Source organism: Pelobates fuscus, chromosome 1 (assembly GCF_036172605.1).
Source record: "Pelobates fuscus isolate aPelFus1 chromosome 1, aPelFus1.pri, whole genome shotgun sequence".
Lineage (NCBI taxonomy): Eukaryota > Metazoa > Chordata > Amphibia > Anura > Pelobatidae > Pelobates > Pelobates fuscus.
Genome location: NC_086317.1, coordinates 20,030,238 through 20,052,840, shown reverse-complemented (window position 1 = coordinate 20,052,840; position 22,603 = coordinate 20,030,238). Strand labels below are relative to the sequence as shown.

The 22,603-nt window shown below is 40.8% G+C and overlaps 1 protein-coding gene across 3 annotated transcripts in view; it reads right to left on the bottom strand.

Annotated features, from left to right (window-relative positions):
- The window catches only part of TEX55 (testis expressed 55), a 41,724-nt gene extending 19,713 nt beyond the window's left edge, over positions 1-22,011 (bottom strand). The window contains exons 1-3 of one of the 3 annotated variants that reach the window (XM_063442044.1): positions 21,880-22,011; positions 18,976-19,048; positions 11,368-12,276 (exon numbers count right to left, since the gene is read on the bottom strand). In XM_063442044.1, the coding sequence (XP_063298114.1) occupies positions 11,368-12,276; positions 18,976-19,026 (960 nt within the window). In that variant the 5' untranslated portion in view covers positions 19,027-19,048; positions 21,880-22,011. Of the gene's footprint in view, positions 1-11,367; positions 12,277-18,975; positions 19,049-20,486; positions 20,536-21,879 lie in introns of those variants that run through there. The other 2 variants (XM_063442060.1, XM_063442051.1) reach the window with 2 other exon arrangements.
- Positions 22,012-22,603: the final 592 nt, after the last annotated feature.

The following is a 22,603-nucleotide window of genomic DNA, read 5'->3' as shown; positions in this document are numbered from 1 at the left end:
ATCATGAACTCGGACCACACCTGAGGCTGGAGACGCCTGCAGCGCCTTAGATATAGACCTGGGTGTTTTTGTGATTTCTTAGATGAGTAAACGCTATGTTCTTGGAGGAATTTTGATTGGTTGGCCACACCTCAGATAATTCTCTATTGATTTAAGCAATTTCACATCGGAGATCATTGCTATCTCTGAATTTCACGGTAATACCAAACCTAGCCTTTATTACTCTTTTTAGGCTATTAACAATTTGATTCTCATCTCGTTTTGTTTTTTACTGCAACATAACGTTCTGTTTGTTGAGACCTCCATGTTTAGATGAATCAGGGCTGGCAGTAATTAAGGCTGTGTGTGTCTGCTCTAAGTTAATAAAATTATTTAATTAAATCTTGTTAGTGCGATGACTAATCAAGGGACAATTACTTTTTCCAGTTGGTGTTGGTTAACTCTTTTCCTTAAATAAATACAATTTAAAAACTGCTTCTGTTTGTCTTCTGGTAAATTTTTTATGAGAATATGACTCTGATCAGTCTGTTAAATATGTAGAAATAGACGAAAACAGGGAGAGGGAAAAACCTTTTTTTCTGTAGAATGTTACTATTCCTATTCAACAGGCAACTCTAAGCTATGAGTGACGTACCATGTTTTTCATTAAGCTTTATGTGCACTTTGACAAAACAATGGAGGTCTTCCCGGCACCCAGAAACTGCCCTCACTTCAGCCAATTTAATAAAGCAGAATCCTGCATTACGAAGATAGCAGTGATAGGCTGAGAGAACTGGGGCAGGTTTGACCATTAGATTGTTTTAATTCACAAAGCTAGCCATTTCTAGGGTAGCCAGGAATATATCTGCAGTATGTTACTACAAAGCAGATGGGTAAAATTCATCACTAAAGTCGCATTTCGTTTAGTTCCCATTAGTTTTTACCTCTGCCTAGTCTCCCAGTTTCTCTGTGCTAAGTGTGGCTTCACACACTCTTGGATCAACAACTGAATTCATAGATTGTTTACATACACACGATCCTGGTTGTGAGCCAAGCCGCCAGCTGGTGGCTTTGGTGATGTCCATGTGGCTTCAGTATGTTATATTGTCGCATGGCTCGACAACCTTAAATAGTAGATGATGACATAGCCTGCTACTTAGGTATCTTGGGGGATGAAATATAATCCCTAACGTTTAGCCGGCAGGAAACATATACTCCTTCCCCACATACTCTTTGAAGGGCATTCGTACAAGCCATATAACAACTCTAACGCCCTAATCTCCATATAATAAATACGATGGGATTTAACTCTCTATTAATATCCTATCCTTACCTTTTTGTGTCATTTTACCACACTCCCTCTAGCATGTAAGCTCATTGAGCAGAGCCCTCAACCCCCCTGTTGCTGTGTGTCCAACTTGTCTGGTTACAACTACATGTCTGTTCGTCTACCCATTGTAAAGCGCTGCGGAATTTGACGGCGCTATATAAATATCATGACAATATACCAACTGGGATGTTTCCTGGGGCACTATAGTGGCTACACGGACTGAGCATTACTTGCAACTTATTTGGACTGGACAGTTTGTATCTTCTATCTTGCAGCCATTGCTATGTGAAAGGGACTGCGCCAGAGGACGCAAGCCACTTCAACCAATTCAATGTGATGAAATGGTTATAGTGCTTAGTGTTCCTTTAATGTAAAGTTTGTTGTGTTTTTCGGAACTGGGAGCGTGCAGCAAATGATGCCCTGAATAGTTACCGTGCCATCCTAAGAAACAGTAAGTGCGCTGAATCACAAAGCCAAGCAAAAGAAAAAGCACAAACATGCAGATTTTTATTTTAACACACACCATTTAAATAATGATTGATTATTATATAGAGATCTGCGTTCTAGCGACAATCAATAGTGATAATAAGTTAGAAGAACCCAGCCAATAGTAATTAGGTAAAAGTGGAAGCCCCTTTCTCATCCGCACTGAACGAGCCAATAAAAGGCTTCAAGGTTAATTTACTGGAGGAACGACGCATGGGATGAAGTCAGATGTGATTTATTGCCATGAGGTATGTATGCAAAGCCGGCCAAGGCTTCTGTGCCACTCAATGGAGATGCAATCTAAATCCTGCTGAATCTGTAGCTTTCCTGAATGTATGTTCGGAGATACATGGCCTCTTGGGACATAATGCATTCAGGAAGAGAACATTTAGTACAAATATTTATATTGTTTTTTTCCTTTGTCACCTAGGAAATAGCATGACGCCAGTAACGTGGTGAACAAATCGCAAATAACTACATTTAGCATTTATCAAAAATTCCTATTTTAACCTCTTAGGGAGCAAGGATTGTCTATGCATCACCAATCAGGGTCTTAAAACAGCCAAGGGTTGGATTCACTGAACAGTTAAATTGTGGTGAAACAAGCAAATTGTAAAAAGTAAGGTCAAAATTGCAGAGTTGGGTAAGTTCTGCTTCTGATAGGCCAGTGTTGGCAAATCTTGAAATCTTAACGATTTGAGAATTACAACACCCACGATGCTCAGCCAGCCACCATACTGAGAAATGTTTGTCACAAATGCCAGGGCTGTCAAGGTTTGCCCTCATTGGTACAGGCTGTAATTTGTCCTTGAGGTGATAATTACTATTGCTCCTATACAATTCATATATTCATTGTCGACGACCCAATAAAGGCAAAGGAAGACTAGCTAATGTGCTGGACCTGAAGACTTATTAAATGACAAATCGCACTACGCACAGCCATCAGGTAAACAACAACAGCTGCCAAGCTACAGACTGCTTACTCCTAAACACAGTCTATGTAATCAATACAAATCACATTTATCACACAGCTTCAAACACTTAGAATAAAATAATCATTAAAAATCACATTTACTGCTCCATCATTCGATTTATACATATTTCTAGGGGTACCTGCTGTCTAGTCATAGCTGGCTTTTGGGGGATCCAATTTGTGCTAAGCTAAGAGCTGGTCATAACCCTCTTACGTTTTAAAAGGGGTTAAATAACACATAGCGTGGAGCTCTGGGGTTAAGAATTCACATTTAAGGGTTAGCATAATTTAAAAAAAATGCATATTCCAGGGCTGCATCAACCCCATAACCAACAGAGAATGAATTCAGTGTTTAGTATTACTTCACCTTACGCTGTAATTAATATTATCAATACCTCTAGAAATCATGGTAATGAGTTTCTAAACTGGATAGAACGCAGATTTGTTTCAAATAGCGTTTCATCCTCAGGAGGATCATTGGATGTCAATCAGTCAAGGAAATAAACTCACTCCTCTTTTCTAAAGAAGCCTAAAAGGAATGTCAAAGGGCATGAGTAGGCCACCGTTTGATTGCGCTGTGCCAAAGCTGTTTCTGTTTGTTTGTTTGTTTTTAAAGTAATGTTTATGTATGTTGGAGAATTCTGCACGAGTATGGTGAACACCTGCTTTATGTTTTTAGCGCGCGAAATGCGTAGACAGACACGTGATTACGTAAAGGAGGAGGCGGAGCCTAAACGCGAGCCGGGAGCACGGAAGAAGAAATAAGTATACACTTACCTGCTGACCCGAACTTTGTCGATAAGAGCTCCATCCAACCCCTTCGATACAGGAGACATCACCCAGTGTGGGACAATCTTGATGTGAGCAAACGGGAACATATACCGTTGTGCTCACCACCGTTTCTAGTAAGCAGTAATTTGTTTGCACTGCTATTTAGTTACATTTTATCTATCAGTTGTTTTTTAAATATTGTATACAATAAATTGTTACTTTTATATCAAGTACACATGTATATGAATCCATGCAGATCTGTACTATGATCTTTTTTTAATCTCTTTTTCTACATGCTCTATATGACTTTGAGCCCAATCCAGCAGAGTATAAGTATAACCTTTTTTGTTTACATATGGTGAAAGGGGCTTATCTACTTTATATCGCACCACTTAAATTCTAGGGCCTACGCCAGCTCTTGTCTCTATTGAAGAAATGTTAGAATCACATTTATCAGAATAAATAAGTTTATAAAGACTTTGGATAAAATCTCTCAAGGATCTCAATGTCACATTTCATTTGATAATAGAGTGAGTACTCGACAGTTTATCAACTCAAACCTCTTGTGCCCACCGTAGCGACTCATATCATGTGCTATGCTCCAATCACCCACAGGATTTACAGCTTATATAACCTCGTTTCTGCAGGTGAGCTGTTATCATAGTACAAAGGACACAATCGAGCCTCTGGCTTATATGTCACTAAATGGATTACACTGATCCTATCACATATTTAATTTGACGATTATTCTGTGGATTCGCGATTGCCTAAAGGGAAACAGACAGGATATAAAAGGATACATTCTGCAAATCTGTTTAGAAACCCTCCGGACCCTTAAACATTGTCATAAAGTATTCACTATACAGCATTATACTATTTTATTTCTATATTGACTTGAGATTTAGCACGGCTGTCTACCACACACACACAAAAAAAGAAGAACAAATGTATGCTGCTTATATGATAATTACAAAGGAAATGGGAGCTAGGGGAAAATATAAAAATAAAAACATTATTGGAAGCGCAAAGCGCGGACATATTGGTCTAATTTGCGTCTCTGCGATAGGTATAAATAAAGATGTCTCAACGACCTTTCTAAATGATTCTTTGGAAAAAAATCTTCCACTGGATTCTAGTTTGGCCTCTTCTTATAATTACAGTCAAACAAAATTAAATAAAGGCACAATGCAATACTGAATATAACATTTATTACTAAATGAAAGGAGCTGTCTGAAGATAAAAAGCACCACCAAACTGCAAGTGCAGCATAAATACAGCTTAATGTCTCTTTATGGCCCTAGTACTCCACACCCAACGCGTTTGCCTTCATATATAGACTTATTCAAAGGTTACCTTGAAAAGGTCTGTTGATGAAGGTGAAACACTTGTACTTGAGTGTAATTATTAGAAAAGAAAAAATAAAGATACAGTGGCAGAGCAAGAGTTGATATACCATCTATATAAAAGCATAGAAATCTTCTTTTTTGTGATTTTGGTAATTTGGCAATATTTCACCATATATTTATATAACATTTCTCTCTCTCTCTGTTACATGTGCCCAATACAGTTTGAATTGACAAAAGTCTTCTAATTTACAAGGAAAAGGATAGCTGCAAATTTGAGGGATATTTTAACTTAGATTCATCTTTATTTGCATTTTGGTTTAAAGGACCACTATAAGCACCCAGACCACTTTAACTCAATGAAGTGGTCCGGGTGCCAGGTCCCCCTAGTTTAACCCTGCAGTTCAGAGAAACTGCTATGTTTACAATGCAGGGTTAAACCAGCCTCTAGTCTAGTGGCTGTCTCCCTGACAGCCATCAAAGGCCACTTCCGCGATTTGCACGGCATAAATCGCACTTATTTGATGCTGGACGTCCTCATGCAGTCCAGTGTCAAAAAAGATCCCCATAGGAAAGCATTGAATAATGCTTTCCTATGGGCGGGTTTGAATGCGTGCCAGCCTCTGGCCGCACACGCGCATTCTGCTCCACTCGGTAGCTGACGCCGATGGAGGAGGAGAGGTCACCAGTGCCAAGGGAGCCCGGCGCTGGATTAAGTTAAACAAATGAATGGTTCTATAGCGTTAGGGCTCTATAGCGTTAGGAAAACATATCTGTATTACTAACGCTATAGTGTTCCTTTAAGAAGACTTTCCTATTTATATTTTACATGTATATGCCGCCATGTAAATGTTAGTGATTGCAGGAAGGATGGCTGCAGAATAAAAGTGATTTTAAAAATGTAAATTTAAATTGTTCATTTTTATACATACATAAACACAAAACCTTTAAATATGTCACACCCTTTTAACTCGTTAGTTGAGAATGTTGTTCATTAATTTCATGATTTTGTAAATAAGCAGATCCTCAATTTATTACCATCGTCCAAATTTATGCTGTATAGATATATACCCTCTTATAGATCTTCATAGAAAGATGTGATTAATAGCAAGCATTGCACAAATTAATTTAATCCTTGGAATATTTTCATGAACATACAGGATTGCATTGATTTTTACCGCATTTTGTCCACACACATTATCAAACAAGTGAAGATTGACTTCATGGGAATCAATAGAAGCAGATACAGGAGTAAGCACATTTTACACATCGAGCCATAGATTTTTGTATCTGTCCCATTACAAACCCTTTATGTACTCAGCAACGAACTGATTGGCATTTATGCTAAGAATTAACCATGTTCCACAGAGAGACATACGGTAACTTAGATTTATCCCGAATAACTGGAAAAAAGGGTTTTATCGCAGGGAAATTGAGAACTTTGCAGTACACCAAGCAACATTACATGCTGTGAAAATATAATTTTAATAGTATACTGACAATAACATACAGAGATCTCAGTACAAGGTATAAAATCACAGTCAGATTGCGGCAATAAGCACATGATCACACAAAGCAAGGGGATTTATAATTCGGTTCCTGTCATGCTAAATTTAAACATATCTTTCCTAAAATGTTTGGGCCATAGAGCATGAAAATGCATCTGTAAAGGTGGCTTGTGCCATGGACTGACATATATTAATCTATTTGTAGCAGCAAAGCTGTGCAGGGCGACTTTGTCATATTTTATAGGCTTATAAAACACAAGAAACATAATAATTATAGATTCCCTTAAAAAGTTTACAATTGTAGGGGTATTATACAGAAATACCCAGGAGGAATTGCTCCAAAATAAGTTAAAATTACGATTAAGATAATACATTTAGATATATACACAATATAGGCAGTTTAAGTTTAACATATAGTTAAAGGGAGACTCCAATTCCCAAATACAAGGAGAAATAAAGTTCACTGTTTAGTATATATAACCCAAATAAAAAAAAAAAAACAAGCATGGATTTCATTGTATGTTTAAAAACAGTTTGTAAAAAAGTATAGATCTGTTATCTTCAGCCTTTGCAAGCCCTCCTTTTCCAACTCCGCCCAGACTTTCTGTGGCTGTCCAATCACAGACTTCACAGTGCAGCTCAATGAGAAGTCTTTGCAAGGCAGGTGTTCTGGGCAATTGCTGCCTCTTGGGGGGGGGGGGGGGGGGGGGGGGGGTAACAAGGTTGATTTCTAAACATGCCAATTCCTTTTGAAATCTGCACTTTATAAATATATATAAAGCACTTCATCAACCTAAAGTACTTTAGGAGTCTGGAGTGTTCCTTTAATATTGCTAATTCCTAATAGCATAATTCTATATACTTTACTTGCTGAGCTTATATTCTAAAATGCAAATTATGGCTACATGCAAGTCAAATTTGGTCATTTAAGGCCACAATAGCAAATTTGCGAGGAAAAAAAAATCTCCAACTCTGTAGTATTTCCTTATCTTGAAAATGTAATTTTTAATTAACCATAATTGACTATTTTGTGGCTTACAGTGGCAATATAAGCACCAAAACCACTACAACCAGGAGTCCACCCTGAGAAGACTCAGAGCTGGTATCTTGGGAAAGGGATGTAGCCCAAAGTATTGACTAAAAGGGTGCCACACATATACTCAGCAAATATTTATTATTTTGGATAAACCTGTGTTATGTTTTCAATTGTCTAAAATCCATAAAAGTCGAGTAGTGTTGTGTATTTTTTGAACAAAAGATCAAAAGGTAAAATAATAAAGCTCATTTTTTACAGCTTTATTTGCTTATATTTTCAAGGGTGCCGATATTAGGGGAGGGCTCTGTAATTTGTAAATATCCAGCATTTAAAATTTTAATACAGTTATATATATTTTATTTTTTACCAATATATATATTTTTGTAAGTTTTAAATTTGTTCAGTGTGACCACAATTCTTCTCTGTAAGAAGCATTTGATTGGACAGTGAACAAGGAAGCTTGTGCTCAGCACCCTAGATACACAACTTGTAGACGAGGTAGGATTTTACAAACCCGTTAAAAAACAAACAAAAAAAAATTTGAAACACTAATTGCTTTTTTTTAAATTAAACTTTAAATATATATATATTATATTAATTTAATTTATTTAGTTTCTACGTTATTTGTTTTACTTCTTTCTATGTGACAGACATCTGTTGAGTTATACATGTCCCTTGATAATAGACAGGCCTAAATATATTTAGAGTAACAGCAGCTATCAAGTGTCTCTTAATGAGTTACACTAACGTTAATAAGGCAGTTTGTATTATCCATTAGTATCTAAGGTTTTGTCCAGTAAAGTATAAATAATGTAATCCAATTATTTCAGCTTTGACTTATTGGATTTATCAGAGCTTGGTATATATTGTGTCAGTCTGTTCCTATTTAAAAAAGCCATAGTCATCTGTAAATTGGTGAAAAAATATAAAAAAAGAGCACAGTGATAGTATAGCGCCATTTACACGTATGTTGTTGTAGTATGACATACAGCAGTGTATAGCATGCTGTAATCCTGCATTCGTAGACATTCACATGGCTCTTTAAATGCAGGTGTCCATTAACCTTATGTAAACTTAGTAATGTTTTAAATGTATACCAGGCAGTGTAGCTAATTCCAGCATATAGTATATGTCAATCGGCAGTTGCTAAGGCCAGTAAGGTTTTGTCATGTATAAATAGGGGCATAAATTCTTGGGATGAAAATATCATTTTGCCTCTTTATAAAATCGCTGGTAAGACCACACCTTGAATATGCTGTGCAATTTTGGGCACCTGTTCTAAAGGATATCATGGCACTAGAAAATGTCCAGAGGCGAGCTACAAAATTGATAAAAGGAATGGACCATTTTAGTTACGAAGAAAGGTTAAAAAATTCAAATCTGTTTAGTTTAGAAAAACGTCGCCTGAGAGGGGATATGATAACATTATACAAATATATTCAGGGCCAGTACAAACCATTATCTGGAAATCTATTCATAAACAGGGCTATACATTTCGGCTGGAAGAAAGGAGATTTCATCTAAGGCAAAGAAAAGGTTTTTTTTACAGTAAGAGCAATAAGCATATGGAATTATCTGCCTGAAGCGGTGGTTTTGTCAGAGTCTATACAGATGTTTTAACAGCCATTGGATAAATACTTGCAAAAACATAACATACAGGGATACAATTTATAATTAGTGGGGTAATAGCTGCTTGATCCAAGGAGACATCTGACTGCTATTTTGGGGTCAAGAAGGAATATTTTTCTAGTTTGTTGCAAAATTGGAAGCGCTTCAGACTGGGTTTTTTTGCCTTCTTTGTAATATGTATAGGCTGTATTTGATGTGTGTAATCTATTTATGTTTATTTTGATTTGGAAAGAACGATATGAAGTTCACAATTTGTAGAATCAGGAATACCAGTAGAACCTTTCCAGAGCACTATCAGATAAACAGCTGATGAGTTGAAATTTGTGTTGCAAAATATAGTCAAAAATAGATTCTACCATTTTGCTGCTTTCCTAATTTGGTTATTTTTGTCCATTATGGTAGTTCTAATTTAAGCACAACACAACTCCCTATTTTTCATGAATAAATGCTTAAAGGGACATCCCAAACACCTAAAGTATGTTAGCTTGCTTTAGTGCTTTATGTGTGAAGAAGGTGTTGTCTTTTAGTTAAATTTACAAAAAGTGCAGATTTCAATAGAAATGTACACTTTTATAAAATTAACCTTTTTACACCCTATGGCTGTGAACCAGACAACCGGTCCTGTTACCTTCTGGTTGTTTAGCTCAATGGAGCTAAAGTCAAGAGACAGGAAATTGATTAGAGCAGTGGTTCCCAAACCAGCCCTCATGGTCCACCAGCAGTCCTGGATTTATATAATTAACAGTTTTCTTCCAATGCAGATACTGAGAAACCTGGACTGTTGGTGGGTCTTGAGGACTGGTTTGGAAACCACTGGCCTAGATCATCTACTTTGAAAAGACTTCTCATTGAGCTGCATTGGGAAGTCTGTGATTGGACAGCCACAGAGAGTCTGTGCTGAGGAAGAAGGGGAGGGCTTGTATTGGCTGCAGACAAGAGATTGGCAGAGTTTGCTAGCGGTTTTAGATATACACTCACTGGGGGGAGGAGGGGAGATAATTTTGCATGCATGTAACCATTGGAGTATATATACTAAATGGCAATTAAAAATAATAATAATTGTATTTTGGCAGTGAAATGTCCCATTAATGTCACGTTGAGCAACAATTCTCACAATCCTTAGTCCACTTGGCCAAGGTTAAATTCTAATAGCGAATTCAACAAATTCAAGAGAATTTAGGACTTGCTACACTATGCTATAGATCAGAAGATCAGAAGTTTGCTGTAGAAGATCATCTACATGCTATAGGCGAAATCTAGCGATGTTACCTGGTATCCCTCAACCATTGTACAAATACCACTCCCTGGAAGATGTAAAAGCATTTTTGGTACTGTGGTCTTGCAATAGTTGGAGGGTAACCTTCCTATATCCTTAATATACTAGTTTGGAGCAATTACCCCTAACATACAATCTGTTATTTGAAAAGCAAAAAGTCACCATTTCCCACAACCAACCATTTCTGACTGCGAGAGAACAGCAGAATATAAACCAGGGAGGGGGAAAGTACTCATTTTGATTTTTGATGTGCAATTAATCACAACAGGAAACACCAAGCTTAAAATGTACAGCATTTGGATATATAAAGAAAGTTCCTAAAACAAAAACAAAAAAACAAAAACGTTGGGAAGTAATGGCAGGAAGGAACAGGATGGAAGAAATTATGGGGGCGATATTCTCTAAGATTGGAATTGTGGAGAATTGCACAGTTTAGTCCGAAGATGGGGAAAAACGCTGAATTGGACAATTGTTCAGTTAGGCTATTTGAGCTAACATTTAAACGTCTAAAACAATCATAAAATCTCCATAATGCTCACGTTGGTAAATATACCCCTTTATTGTCTAGTTATTAATCTAAGAATTATGGTAAATGAAAAATCAAATAGCAAATTTCAGACCAATAAAGCTGTTCTCCAGCTTGCTTATTTTAGCATAAGTCCTGCAATTCGGTTAGTAATTCAGCACAATTCAATTTATTGAATAACCTCCAGTTTGCGAGAGTCTGGCTATCACCTTGAGAAGTGAGTTTGATCTAAAAATCACAAGAAGTGTAGGATTCAGCCATCAACAGTGGAGGGCCTGTGAATGTGACACACTTGCAGATTAATTGTGAATGGCATAAATGAGCCAAAAATTCTCCAAGTTCTGGCAATAGCTGATTTAGAGAATTTTAACAGATCAGCTATTTTGCCTCAGTTATGCCAATCAGAAACAAACACTGCGAGTATAGTTACTAACCCTTTAAAAAAATATGGGAATCATTATTCTTATTAAACAAGTAATTTCACTTATTGTTAAAAAGCAGATTACTTACCCCCTTTTCGGGGGTCTCCACAGAGCTGGCTGCATCTTGTGAGTTCATCAGAAGTAGATCTGTAGGATGGCTTGACAAGGAGGCTTGTTCCTTAGGAGATTCAGGAGGCTGGGCAGTATCATCTTCCTCCAGAGGAGGCTGCTCGGTGGTAAGCGGAACCTCCATGTTATTCTGTAAGTGCTCAAAGGGCAATTTTTCATTTATCTGCTCTGATGATGTGGCACTCACTTCCAGATGCTCTGGAGAAGGAGATGTGGATCTCAGTTCCACATGGACCTCTTCATGCTGCACAGCAGGTGATGTCTCTTTCTCTGTAGAAGAAATGGAACCAAGGCCATCTTCTACAGGTAAAGGGACAGCTGTAGCATTATCCAGGTGAAGTGATTGTGTATTGTCCACTTTATTGGGCATTACAGGAACTGTAGTTTCTTCAGGAGGTAACAAACATGCAGCTTTATCATGAACAGTAATACCACCTTCTTGCACCTCTGATTGACTGGTACCTTCTGAATCAGAATGAGACAATGAAGGTGCATGTCCTTCCTCTTGGGTCAGAGATGTCAGAACATTGTGTATATTTGGCACACTGTCTTCTTCCTGGGGCCCAGACAAAGTTGTAATATCTTCATGCGTCACAGAAACCGTATTGACCACTGCATGAGATCCACTAGACTTATCTCCTTCCTCTTGAGGTGGAATATGCCCAATATCAGTAGTGTGATGGGCTGCATTTTCCTCTGGAATTTGCAAAGACTCAATGCCACTTTCTTGGCGTTGAGGAACAGTTGCACCTTCTTGTAGGTGTAATGGATCCTCAGTTTCTGCTTGTGGATGTGACTGCACAATGTCCTGCTCGCTGGACAAGATAAGGGATTCTCCCTTGTCTGTCCTTTCACTAATTAAAACCTCCTGATATGAATGAAGACAAGATACAGGTTAGCTCTTATAGTTGCATGTCAATCTAATCTATTACTATTACTATAGATTTCCATAAAATTATCAGTATACCAGGGAACCCAGTAAAAAGGGCTTCTTTATTCCAGGTTCCAGGTTTACATGAACATTATCAGTATACTACTCCTGGTACTCTCTCAAGAGCGTTCTGTGTAAACTCGGAGACTGAGGGTATGCCCTCCGAGCAAACAAGCAGATTCTTTGGGTCAAATAATAATTTCATAATCTATACAGGGCGGTCCAATGTTAGTACCCCTCATGATTTTCCATATATCTTGGTTCAAGACATAATAACATGAACCAATAATAATAATAATAATAATAAGAATATATTTTATTTTACTCTATTACAAAATTGAGAGATATGTGTACAACATGTTTGAACATGGATGCGTACCTTGGCTGCCCAGTTAGTCACATCGTTGGGAGAGAAGGAGGTTAATCTGTATATTTGCAGCAGATTTCACAAGAAGCAAACTTTGTCATCCAAGACTTTAGTGACAATAACTTCCCCTTTAAAAACAGATCACACCACCCTCCTCCTTTACACATAAACTAAATTCACAATTTAGTGAATAAACCCCAAAACACACAAGAATATCTTCCCAAATTTCTTCACCAACTGCTCTCGCTATCCATCTTCTACAACCCCCTCTTTTTTGCAATAAAACAGAAATGAAATTAACCAATGCCTGCCAAGCGTCATTTCTCTGATGGTTTCATTTTTGGCTAGTTTTTAACTGTGCAATGTTTTCCCCCTGCAGTCATAATCAGCACGCATTTTCGATAACAACATGACAATCACAGAGCACCGAGAGCTTGGAAAATGCTGCTATGAAGCTCGTTTGGAAACAGATCCATTCTATTTTGAGATAATGCAGTTGAATCGGCTGGTTTGCAGCTATTTTGAACCAATAGACAATAGGTTGATGATTTAAGTGAACATTGCCAGATATTTCTTCCCAGTGGGGGTAAAGGGCTTCTTTTTATGCATAGTGAGAAATGAATGTGATAGTGTTGCAGTATAAAGTAATAACATGGTACATAAATGGAGGATTAATGTTTCAACAGTCTCACAATGCAGCAATTAGAATGAGTGAAAATGGGAACCCCCAGTTTTTGGAGAACTACAACTACCAGGATGTCAGCCTTACAGAAGTGAAAGCTTCAGGAGTATCGTAGTTCTGGAAAAGCTGATGATTTATCATTCTGATATTCATATGCTAGAAAATACCAAATTCTGCTGTGCCCCTCCCATGGCGTAAACTTCCCTCCTTTTGCCCCTGATACATTTCTTATGGCCCTATTATTCATCTTCTTTGTAGTGATGGGGGACCTGCAGCATTCATGTCAAGGTCTTGTTTGCAGGCTTGCCCCGAGTCTTGTACTGTGCTTTACATTCTATGGAGCTGAGCTGGGTAGGATTTAGTGACACAATATGAGGGCAACTGAGCTAAGGATGTGGTACTGGGCTCTACGGAGCTGAGCTGGGTAGGATTTAGTGACACAATATGAGGGCAACTGAGCTAAGGATGTGGTACTGGGCTCTATGGAGCTGAGCTGGGTAGGATTTAGTGACATAATATGAGGGTAACTGAGCTAAGGATGTGGTACTGGGCTCTATGGAGCTGAGCTGGGTAGGATTTAGTGACATAATATGAGGGTAACTGACCTAAGGATGTGGTACTGGGCGCTACGGAGCTGAGTAGGATTTAGTGACACGATATGAGGGTAACTGACCTAAGGATGTGGTACTGGGCGCTACAGAGCCGAGTAGGATTTAGTGACACGATATGAGGGTAACTGACCTAAGGATGTGGTACTGGGCTTTATGGAGCTGAGCTGGGTAGGATTTAGTGACACGATATGAGGGTAACTGACCTAAGGATGTGGTACTGGGCGCTACGTAGCTAAGTAGGATTTAGTGACACGATATGAGGGTAACTGACCTAAGGATGTGGTACTGGGCTCTACGGAGCCGAGCTGGGTAGGATTTAGTGACACAATATGAGGGTAACTGACCTAAGAATGTGGTACTGGGCTCTACGGAGCTGAGCTGGGTAGGATTTAGTGACACAATATGAGGGTAACTGACCTAAGGATGTGGTACTGGGCTCTACGGAGCTTAGCTGGGTAGGATTTAGTGACACAATATGAGGGTAACTGACCTAAGGATGTGGTACTTGGCGCTACGGAGCTGAGTAGGATTTAGTGACACGATATGAGGGTAACTGACCTAAGGATGTGGTACTGGGCGCTACGGAGCTGAGTAGGATTTAGTGACACGATATGAGGGTAACTGACCTAAGGATGTGGTACTGGGGTTTACGGAGCTGAGCTGGGTAGGATTTAGTGACACGATATGAGGGCAACTGACCTAAGGATGTGGTACTGGGCGCTACGGAGCTGAGTAGGATTTAGTGACATGATATGAGGGTAACTGACCTAAGGATGTGGTACTGGGCTCTACGGAGCGGAGTAGGATTTAGTGACACGATATGAGGGTAACTGACCTAAGGATGTGGTACAGGGCGCTACGGAGCGGAGTAGGATTTAGTGACACGATATGAGGGTAACTGACCTAAGGATGTGGTACTGGGCTCTACGGAGCTGAGCTGGGTAGGATTTAGTGACACAATATGAGGGTAACTGACCTAAGGATGTGGTACTGGGCGCTACGGAGCTGAGTAGGATTTAGTGACATGATATGAGGGTAACTGACCTAAGGATGTGGTACTGGGCTCTACGGAGCTGAGTAGGATTTAGTGACACAATATGAGGGTAACTGAGCTAAGGATGTGGTACTGGGCTCTACGGAGCTGAGCTGGGTAGGATTTAGTGACACAATATGAGGGTAACTGACCTAAGGATGTGGTACTGGGCGCTACGGAGCTAAGTAGGATTTAGTGACACGATATGAGGGTAACTGACCTAAGGATGTGGTACAGGGCGCTACGGAGCGGAGTAGGATTTAGTGACACGATATGAGGGTAACTGACCTAAGGATGTGGTACAGGGCGCTACGGAGCGGAGTAGGATTTAGTGACACGATATGAGGGTAACTGACCTAAGGATGTGGTACTGGGCTCTACGGAGCTGAGCTGAGTAGGATTTAGTGACACGATATGAGGGTAACTGACCTAAGGATGTGGTACTGGGCTCTACGGAGCGGAGTAGGATTTAGTGACACAATATGAGGGTAACTGAACTAAGGATGTGGTACTGGGCTCTACGGAGCTGAGCTGGGTAGGATTTAGTGACACAATATGAGGGTAACTGACCTAAGGATGTGGTACTGGGCTCTATGGAGCTGAGCTGGGTAGGATTTAGTGACACAATATGAGGGTAACTGACCTAAGGATGTGGTACTGGGCGCTACGGAGCTGAGTAGGATTTAGTGACACAATATGAGGGTAACTGACCTAAGGATGTGGTACTGGGCTCTACGGAGCTGAGCTGGGTAGGATTTAGTGACACAATATGAGGGTAACTGACCTAAGGATGTGGTACTGGGCGCTACGGAGCTGAATAGGATTTAGTGACACGATATGAGGGTAACTGACCTAAGGATCTGGTACTGGGCGCTACGGAGCTGAGCTGGGTAGGATTTAGTGACACGATATGAGGGTAACTGACCTAAGGATGTGGTACTGGGCGCTACGGAGCTAAGTAGGATTTAGTGACACGATATGAGGGTAACTGACCTAAGGATGTGGTACAGGGCGCTACGGAGCGGAGTAGGATTTAGTGACACGATATGAGGGTAACTGACCTAAGGATGTGGTACAGGGCGCTACGGAGCGGAGTAGGATTTAGTGACACGATATGAGGGTAACTGAGCTAAGGATGTGGTACTGGGCTCTACGGAGCTGAGCTGGGTAGGATTTAGTGACACGATATGAGGGTAACTGACCTAAGGATGTGGTACTGGGCTCTACGGAGCTGAGCTGGGTAGGATTTAGTGACACAATATGAGGGTAACTGACCTAAGGATGTGGTACTGGGTTCTATGGAGCTGAGCTGGGTAGGATTTAGTGACACAATATGAGGGTAACTGACCTAAGGATGTGGTACTGGGTTCTATGGAGCTGAGCTGGGTAGGATTTAGTGACACAATATGAGGGTAACTGACCTAAGGATGTGGTACTGGGCTCATAGCAGGGAGAGTTAAACCTCAAAGGGGCCGAGAAGGCTGGAAATAATCTGCCAAATTAAAGAGAAAATTGGAGAGCTTCCAGATATACTAGGGGCCCTTCAAATGCACTTAGTGCCTTCATTTATCAGTTAGTAAATCCATCATTATCACTCAGTGAAAAGGTCTCTGAGATAACAGAAATGCTGCCAGTGTTAGGATGGTGCTAGGAGTCACAGCTCCACGAACACACAGTGCTGGAGTTAGTGATATTCTGCTCACACCGATGTGGCTGGAGGTCTCCATGTGAGGCTTCAGAGTTAATTCATTGTATGTTAATGTTCTACATGTTTTTTATATGTAACAGTTTTCTTACACCCACAATAAACATGTTCCCAGCTATCTCTCTCTATATGTGTGAAATGTATAACATACTGTATGAGAAATTTCAACCAACCAATTAAAGAAAAGGACAAGGACGCCCTTTATCCCACCATCAGGGATTATAGGATGTGGGGCTAGGTGCCCTTAATCCCACCATCCAGGATTATAGGGTGTGTGGATAGGCACCCTCAATCCCACCATGCAGGATTAAAGGGTGTTGGTCTGGGAGCCCTTAATCCCACCATCCAGAATTATAGGGTGTTGGTCTGGGCGCCCTTAATCCCACCATCCAGAATTATAGGGTGTTGGCCTGGGCGCCCTTAATCCCACCATCCAGAATTATAGGGTGTTGGTCTGGGAGCCCTTAATCCCACCATCCAGAATTATAGGGTGTTGGTATGGGAGCCCTTAATCCCACCATCCAGAATTATAGGGTGTGTGGATAGGCACCCTCAATCCCACCATGCAGGATTAAAGGGTGTTGGTCTGGGCGCCCTTAATCCCACCATCCAGAATTATAGGGTGTTGGTCTGGGCGCCCTTAATCCCACCATCCAGAATTATAGGGTGTTGGTCTGGGCGCCCTTAATCCCACCATCCAGAATTATAGGGTGTTGGCCTGGGCGCCCTTAATCCCACCATCCAGAATTATAGGGTGTTGGTCTGGGAGCCCTTAATCCCACCATCCAGAATTATAGGGTGTTGGTCTGGGCGCCCTTAATCCCACCATCCAGAATTATAGGGTGTTGGCCTGGGTATCCTTAATCCCACCATCCAGAATTATAGGGTGTTGGTATGGGAGCCCTTAATCCCTCCATTCAGAATTATAGGGGGTTGGTCTGGGCGCCCTTAATTCCACCATCCAGAATTATAGGGTGTTGGCCTGGGCGCCCTTAATCCCACCATCCAGAATTATAGGGTGTTGGTATGGGAGCCCTTAATCCCACCATCCAGGATTTAAGGGTGTTGGTCTGTGAGCCCTTAATCCCTCCATTCAGAATTATAGGGGGTTGGTCTGTGAGACCTTAATCCCACCATCCAGAATTATAGGGGGTTCGTCTGGGCGCCCTTAATCCCACCATCCAGAATCATAGAGTGTTGGTCTGGATGCCTTTAATCCTACCAACCAGAATTATAGAGTGTTGGTCTGTCATATTAATGAAATATGTACTATTTATTTAGGGTGTATTTCCTTAATATATTTGATTTAAATCTCTAGTTGTATCTCAGGCAGCTAAATAAACCTAGCTAGGATGTGTGTTCCAGAGAGATTAGAGGCTGTTTAGCAGGTGATGGGCCCAGATGAGGCTTGGCAGTGACTGTGAGTACTAGTGGCATTCATTATTACCCTACAAAGGATTCATAGTACCTGCCTGGTGCACCTCACGTAAGAAGTCAATGCATTCTAAAAATGATTTGACCACTTACAATATTACCAGGGCACCATAACCACTACAGTGCGCTGCCATGGCTATGGCGCTTGTTTTTGTTTAAATCTCTTCTTTCTACTTCTACTAATGTTAAAATGAATCATATGGGGTCTAGAATCTCTATGGAAGGTATGTATGCTTGGTGTAGGATGTATAAGGCAGCTTTACATTATATCACTCTCCAAAGCTGAACACAAGGCACCACCCCTGGGATTAACCATTAGATTGAAAATCCCAGACTGTCGAATTGTGATTATTACTGAGAAACGGGTTAAATGGGAAGAGTTAAACAGGCTACAGTTTGGGGAGTTGAGGAACGTGTAACAGTATGATTTTGACATTAACTTTGAAACACAGGTATCAGATTTTTTTCATACAGTAGAAGACATTTTACATAGCGGTAATTACAGTTTAATTGGCTTGCAAAAAGAAACGGGATTATTTAATAAACTGGAAATTGCAAAGAATCAAAAAGAAAGTTGCATATTTCAATCCATAAAAGCCAGTTTCATTTTCTTTGTCATTTCCAGTTTAGTCACTTTATTAGTTAATCCAGAAAATGTCGTCATTTCTTTGGTGCTCACACTGCAGTTTGTAAAGGTATTTCCTGTCTGTAATAATTGTTTTCTCTAATTCTTTCACTAAAAGTCCCCCGAGCTGCAGGTGGGATTATTGCTGCAGCAGGGGGGGGGGGAAGAATCCCACTTACCTTTTCAGTATCTGGTGTTGCACTCGATGGGCTGCCTTTTCCTTGGTCCATCTTTAAAAATAAGACGAAATAGCTGTAAAATAAGAAAAAACAAAGTATTGTGAAACTTGACAAAAAATGACTGTTTAATAAGCCCTACTGTGATGCACACACATGGTTTACGTACAATAGAAATCCATAGGGAGGTAGATATACATTATATACAGAGAATGTTTGGGAAATGAATGCAGACCGTGGCTATAGGTATGATCCCGTAGAATCGATGTGAATGGTAAATCACACTGATCTATAGGTGTATACGTGACCCCTGATGTTTACAACGTGCAGGCTGTTAGCAACTAAAGTACAATGCTGGCAACAACACTGTCAGTTATCACCCACACCCTCCTTAAAAGTCTGGAGTGATTGAGTGGAGTGATTTACTCATGCTTTGATTTAATGGGTAGATTGGTAAAAATGGAACCAGCTAATTCTCAGAGTGTCAGATTGAATGTTCAGATTACCAGAGTGTCAGAGTTAAAGACCAGATTCCTGAAATAGGAAGATTGCCAGAATGTCATGGAGAATAGGCAGGTTTGACTTCACACCTGGGCCTGCAGGGTGCCACTAGTTGCCTCCAATACAGTTCAGCCCAGCTCTGAGTTCATCGGCTGTAAGCGATCAGTTGACGCTGTAGGGGAGGTATAGGAGTGGTGACTGGCACATCCCAGATATAAATTCAAACTATTCCTGGCACAATACCCACTAGAGCATGCTGAAGTTGTTGTGGTGCTCAGAGGGTTCCTTGAGAACTGAGAAAACTGGAACATAATTACAGTTTAATGGCTTTTGATGCAAAAGTTTGATACAAACACCTCTATGGATTTAGCGAGGCAATGCCACAAACTTTATGTTAAAAATGCCCAGAAACACTACAGGATTATTCACTAAATGAGAATTGCTGGGAATTTAACGTGATTTTTAAATATAAGGCCAAAATAACCAAACTGAACTCAAATCTGACTTGGAGGTTTTTTTTTTGAATCTGCAATTTGAAATTCACTTTGAATTTTCAGCAATTCTCAGTTTAGTAAATAAAACCCTGTGTGTAAACGAACAGCCCTGTAAATCGCATATAAAGTCCATGAGAACCAAGAACTCTAAATGCCATGTTAAGATCACGTCACATCCATGTGGACTTTACAAAGCATCAAGCATGCAAATTCGGTGCATTTACAGCAGGTTCTAAATTGGGCTATAGATCATAGTAATGCTGGGATTACCTTATGTTTGAAACACTATAGACAGACTCTAGTTCCATGTTCTAACAGAGTCTGCAGCAGCAGTAAAAAGCTCCCTCTACAAGTGATATTAATAAAAGGTTAAAGAGCCTGGGCTAGGCTGAGTACAGTATTCTGATAATTGCTAATAGCTCTACTACCCAACATGTTCTGCAGCAGCTATAAATCGTTCACTTTGCAAGTTATTTTACTATAGGGTTAGACAAAGCATGCTGATAAAATGACTACTACCCAAGATGTTCTGCAGCAGCTGCTCAGTTCTATATACACTCCATGCTGGTTCTTGGTGTAAATAAATCCATGTATAATATTTACAGAGGTTTCCATGAGTACACATAGTGTAATCCGTTAGGAGAATGGGGGGGTCTATCCAGCCCAGTGCTAGCACATGATGTAAGGAGGATCTGTAGCCCCATACTCTCACTACTGATGGTTAACCCCTGCCTGCCTGGTGAATACAATAAGCCCATTAATAATGATTAACCCCTGCCTGCCCGTTCAGTACAATGGGTCCATTAATGGTGATTAACCCCTGCCTGCCCGGTCAGTACAATAATCCCATTAATGATGATTAACACCTGCCTGCCCGGTCAGTACAATAATCCCATTAATGATGATTAACCCCTGCCTGCCCGGTCAGTACAATAAGCTCATTAATGATGATTAACCCCTGCCTGCCCGGTCAGTACAATAAGCCCATTAATGATGATTAACCCCTGCCTGCCCGGTCAGTACAATAAGCCCATTAATGATGATTAACCCCTGCCTGCCCGGTCAGTACAATAATCCCATTAATGATGATTAACCCCTGCCTGCCCGGTCAGTACAATAATCCCATTAATAATGATTAACCCCTGCCTGCCCGGTCAGTGCAATAAGCCCATTAATGATGATTAACCCCTGCCTGCCCGGTCAGTACAACAAGCCCATTAATGATTATTAACCCCTGCCTGCCCGGTCAGTACAATAAGCCCATTAATGATGATTAACCCCTGCCTGCCCGGTCAGTACAATGAGCCCATTAATGATGATTAACCCCTGCCTGTCCGGTCAGTGCAATAAGCCCATTAATGATGATTAACCCCTGCCTGCCCGGTCAGTACAATAAGCCTATTAATGATGATTAACCCCTGCCTGCCCGGTCAGTACAATAATCCCATTAATGATGATTAACCCCTGCCTGCCCGGTCAGTACAATAATCCCATTAATAATGATTAACCCCTGCCTGCCCGGTCAGTACAATAATCCCATTAATGATGATTAACCCCTGCCTGCCCGGTCAGTACAATAATCCCATTAATGATGATTAACCCCTGCCTGCCCGGTCAGTACAATGAGCCCATTAATGATGATTAACCCCTGCCTGCCCGGTCAGTACAATGAGCCCATTAATGATGATTAACCCCTGCCTGTCCGGTCAGTGCAATAAGCCCATTAATGATGATTAACCCCTGCCTGCCCGGTCAGTACAATAATCCTATTAATGATGATTAACCCCTGCCTGCCCGGTCAGTACAATAATCCCATTAATAATGATTAACCCCTGCCTGCCCGGTCAGTGCAATAAGCCCATTAATGATGATTAACCCCTGCCTGCCCGGTGAGTACAGAGAGGGGGTTCACCTATAGCTGCGCGCTGGGAGCGGGGTCTTCGCGTTCGGTCTCCCCGGATCTCCGCTGCTCAGAATGTCCTCGCGCGACTGCTGTAGTCAGGACGCTGAGCCCAGTCTCCATGGCAACCGCACAGCCGCACGCGGAAATGGGCAGGGATGGTGATGTGTAGACGCTCTGTCTCCATGGTAACAGAGCTCTGGAATACCAGCCACGTGCTCAGTGTATCCCTGGCAGTGCAGCACAGCCTGCTGGGAGTGGCAGTCTCTGTCATCCTCAGCCAGCCAGTACAGTGTGTGCCAGGGAGCTCTCTGTCATTGTTACACAGACCAAGTGTATAACAGAGCTCCACAGCAATAGTACTTCCAGTAACAGAGCTCCACAGTAATAATACTCCCAGTAACAGAGCTCCACAGCCATAATACTCCCAGTAACAGAGCTCCACAGCCATAATACTCCCAGTAACAGAGCTCCACAGCCATAATACTCCCAGTAACAGAGCTCCACAGCCATAATACTCCCAGTAACAGAGCTCCACAGCCATAATACTCCCAGTAACAGAGCTCCACAGCAATAATAGCCCCAGTAACAGAGCTCCACAGTAATAATACTCCCAGTAATGTGTCTGAGTGTATCACAGAGCTCCACAGCAATAATACTCCCAGTAATGTGTCTGAGTATATCACAGAGCTCCACAGCAATAATACTCCCAGTAACAGAGCTCCACAGCAATAAT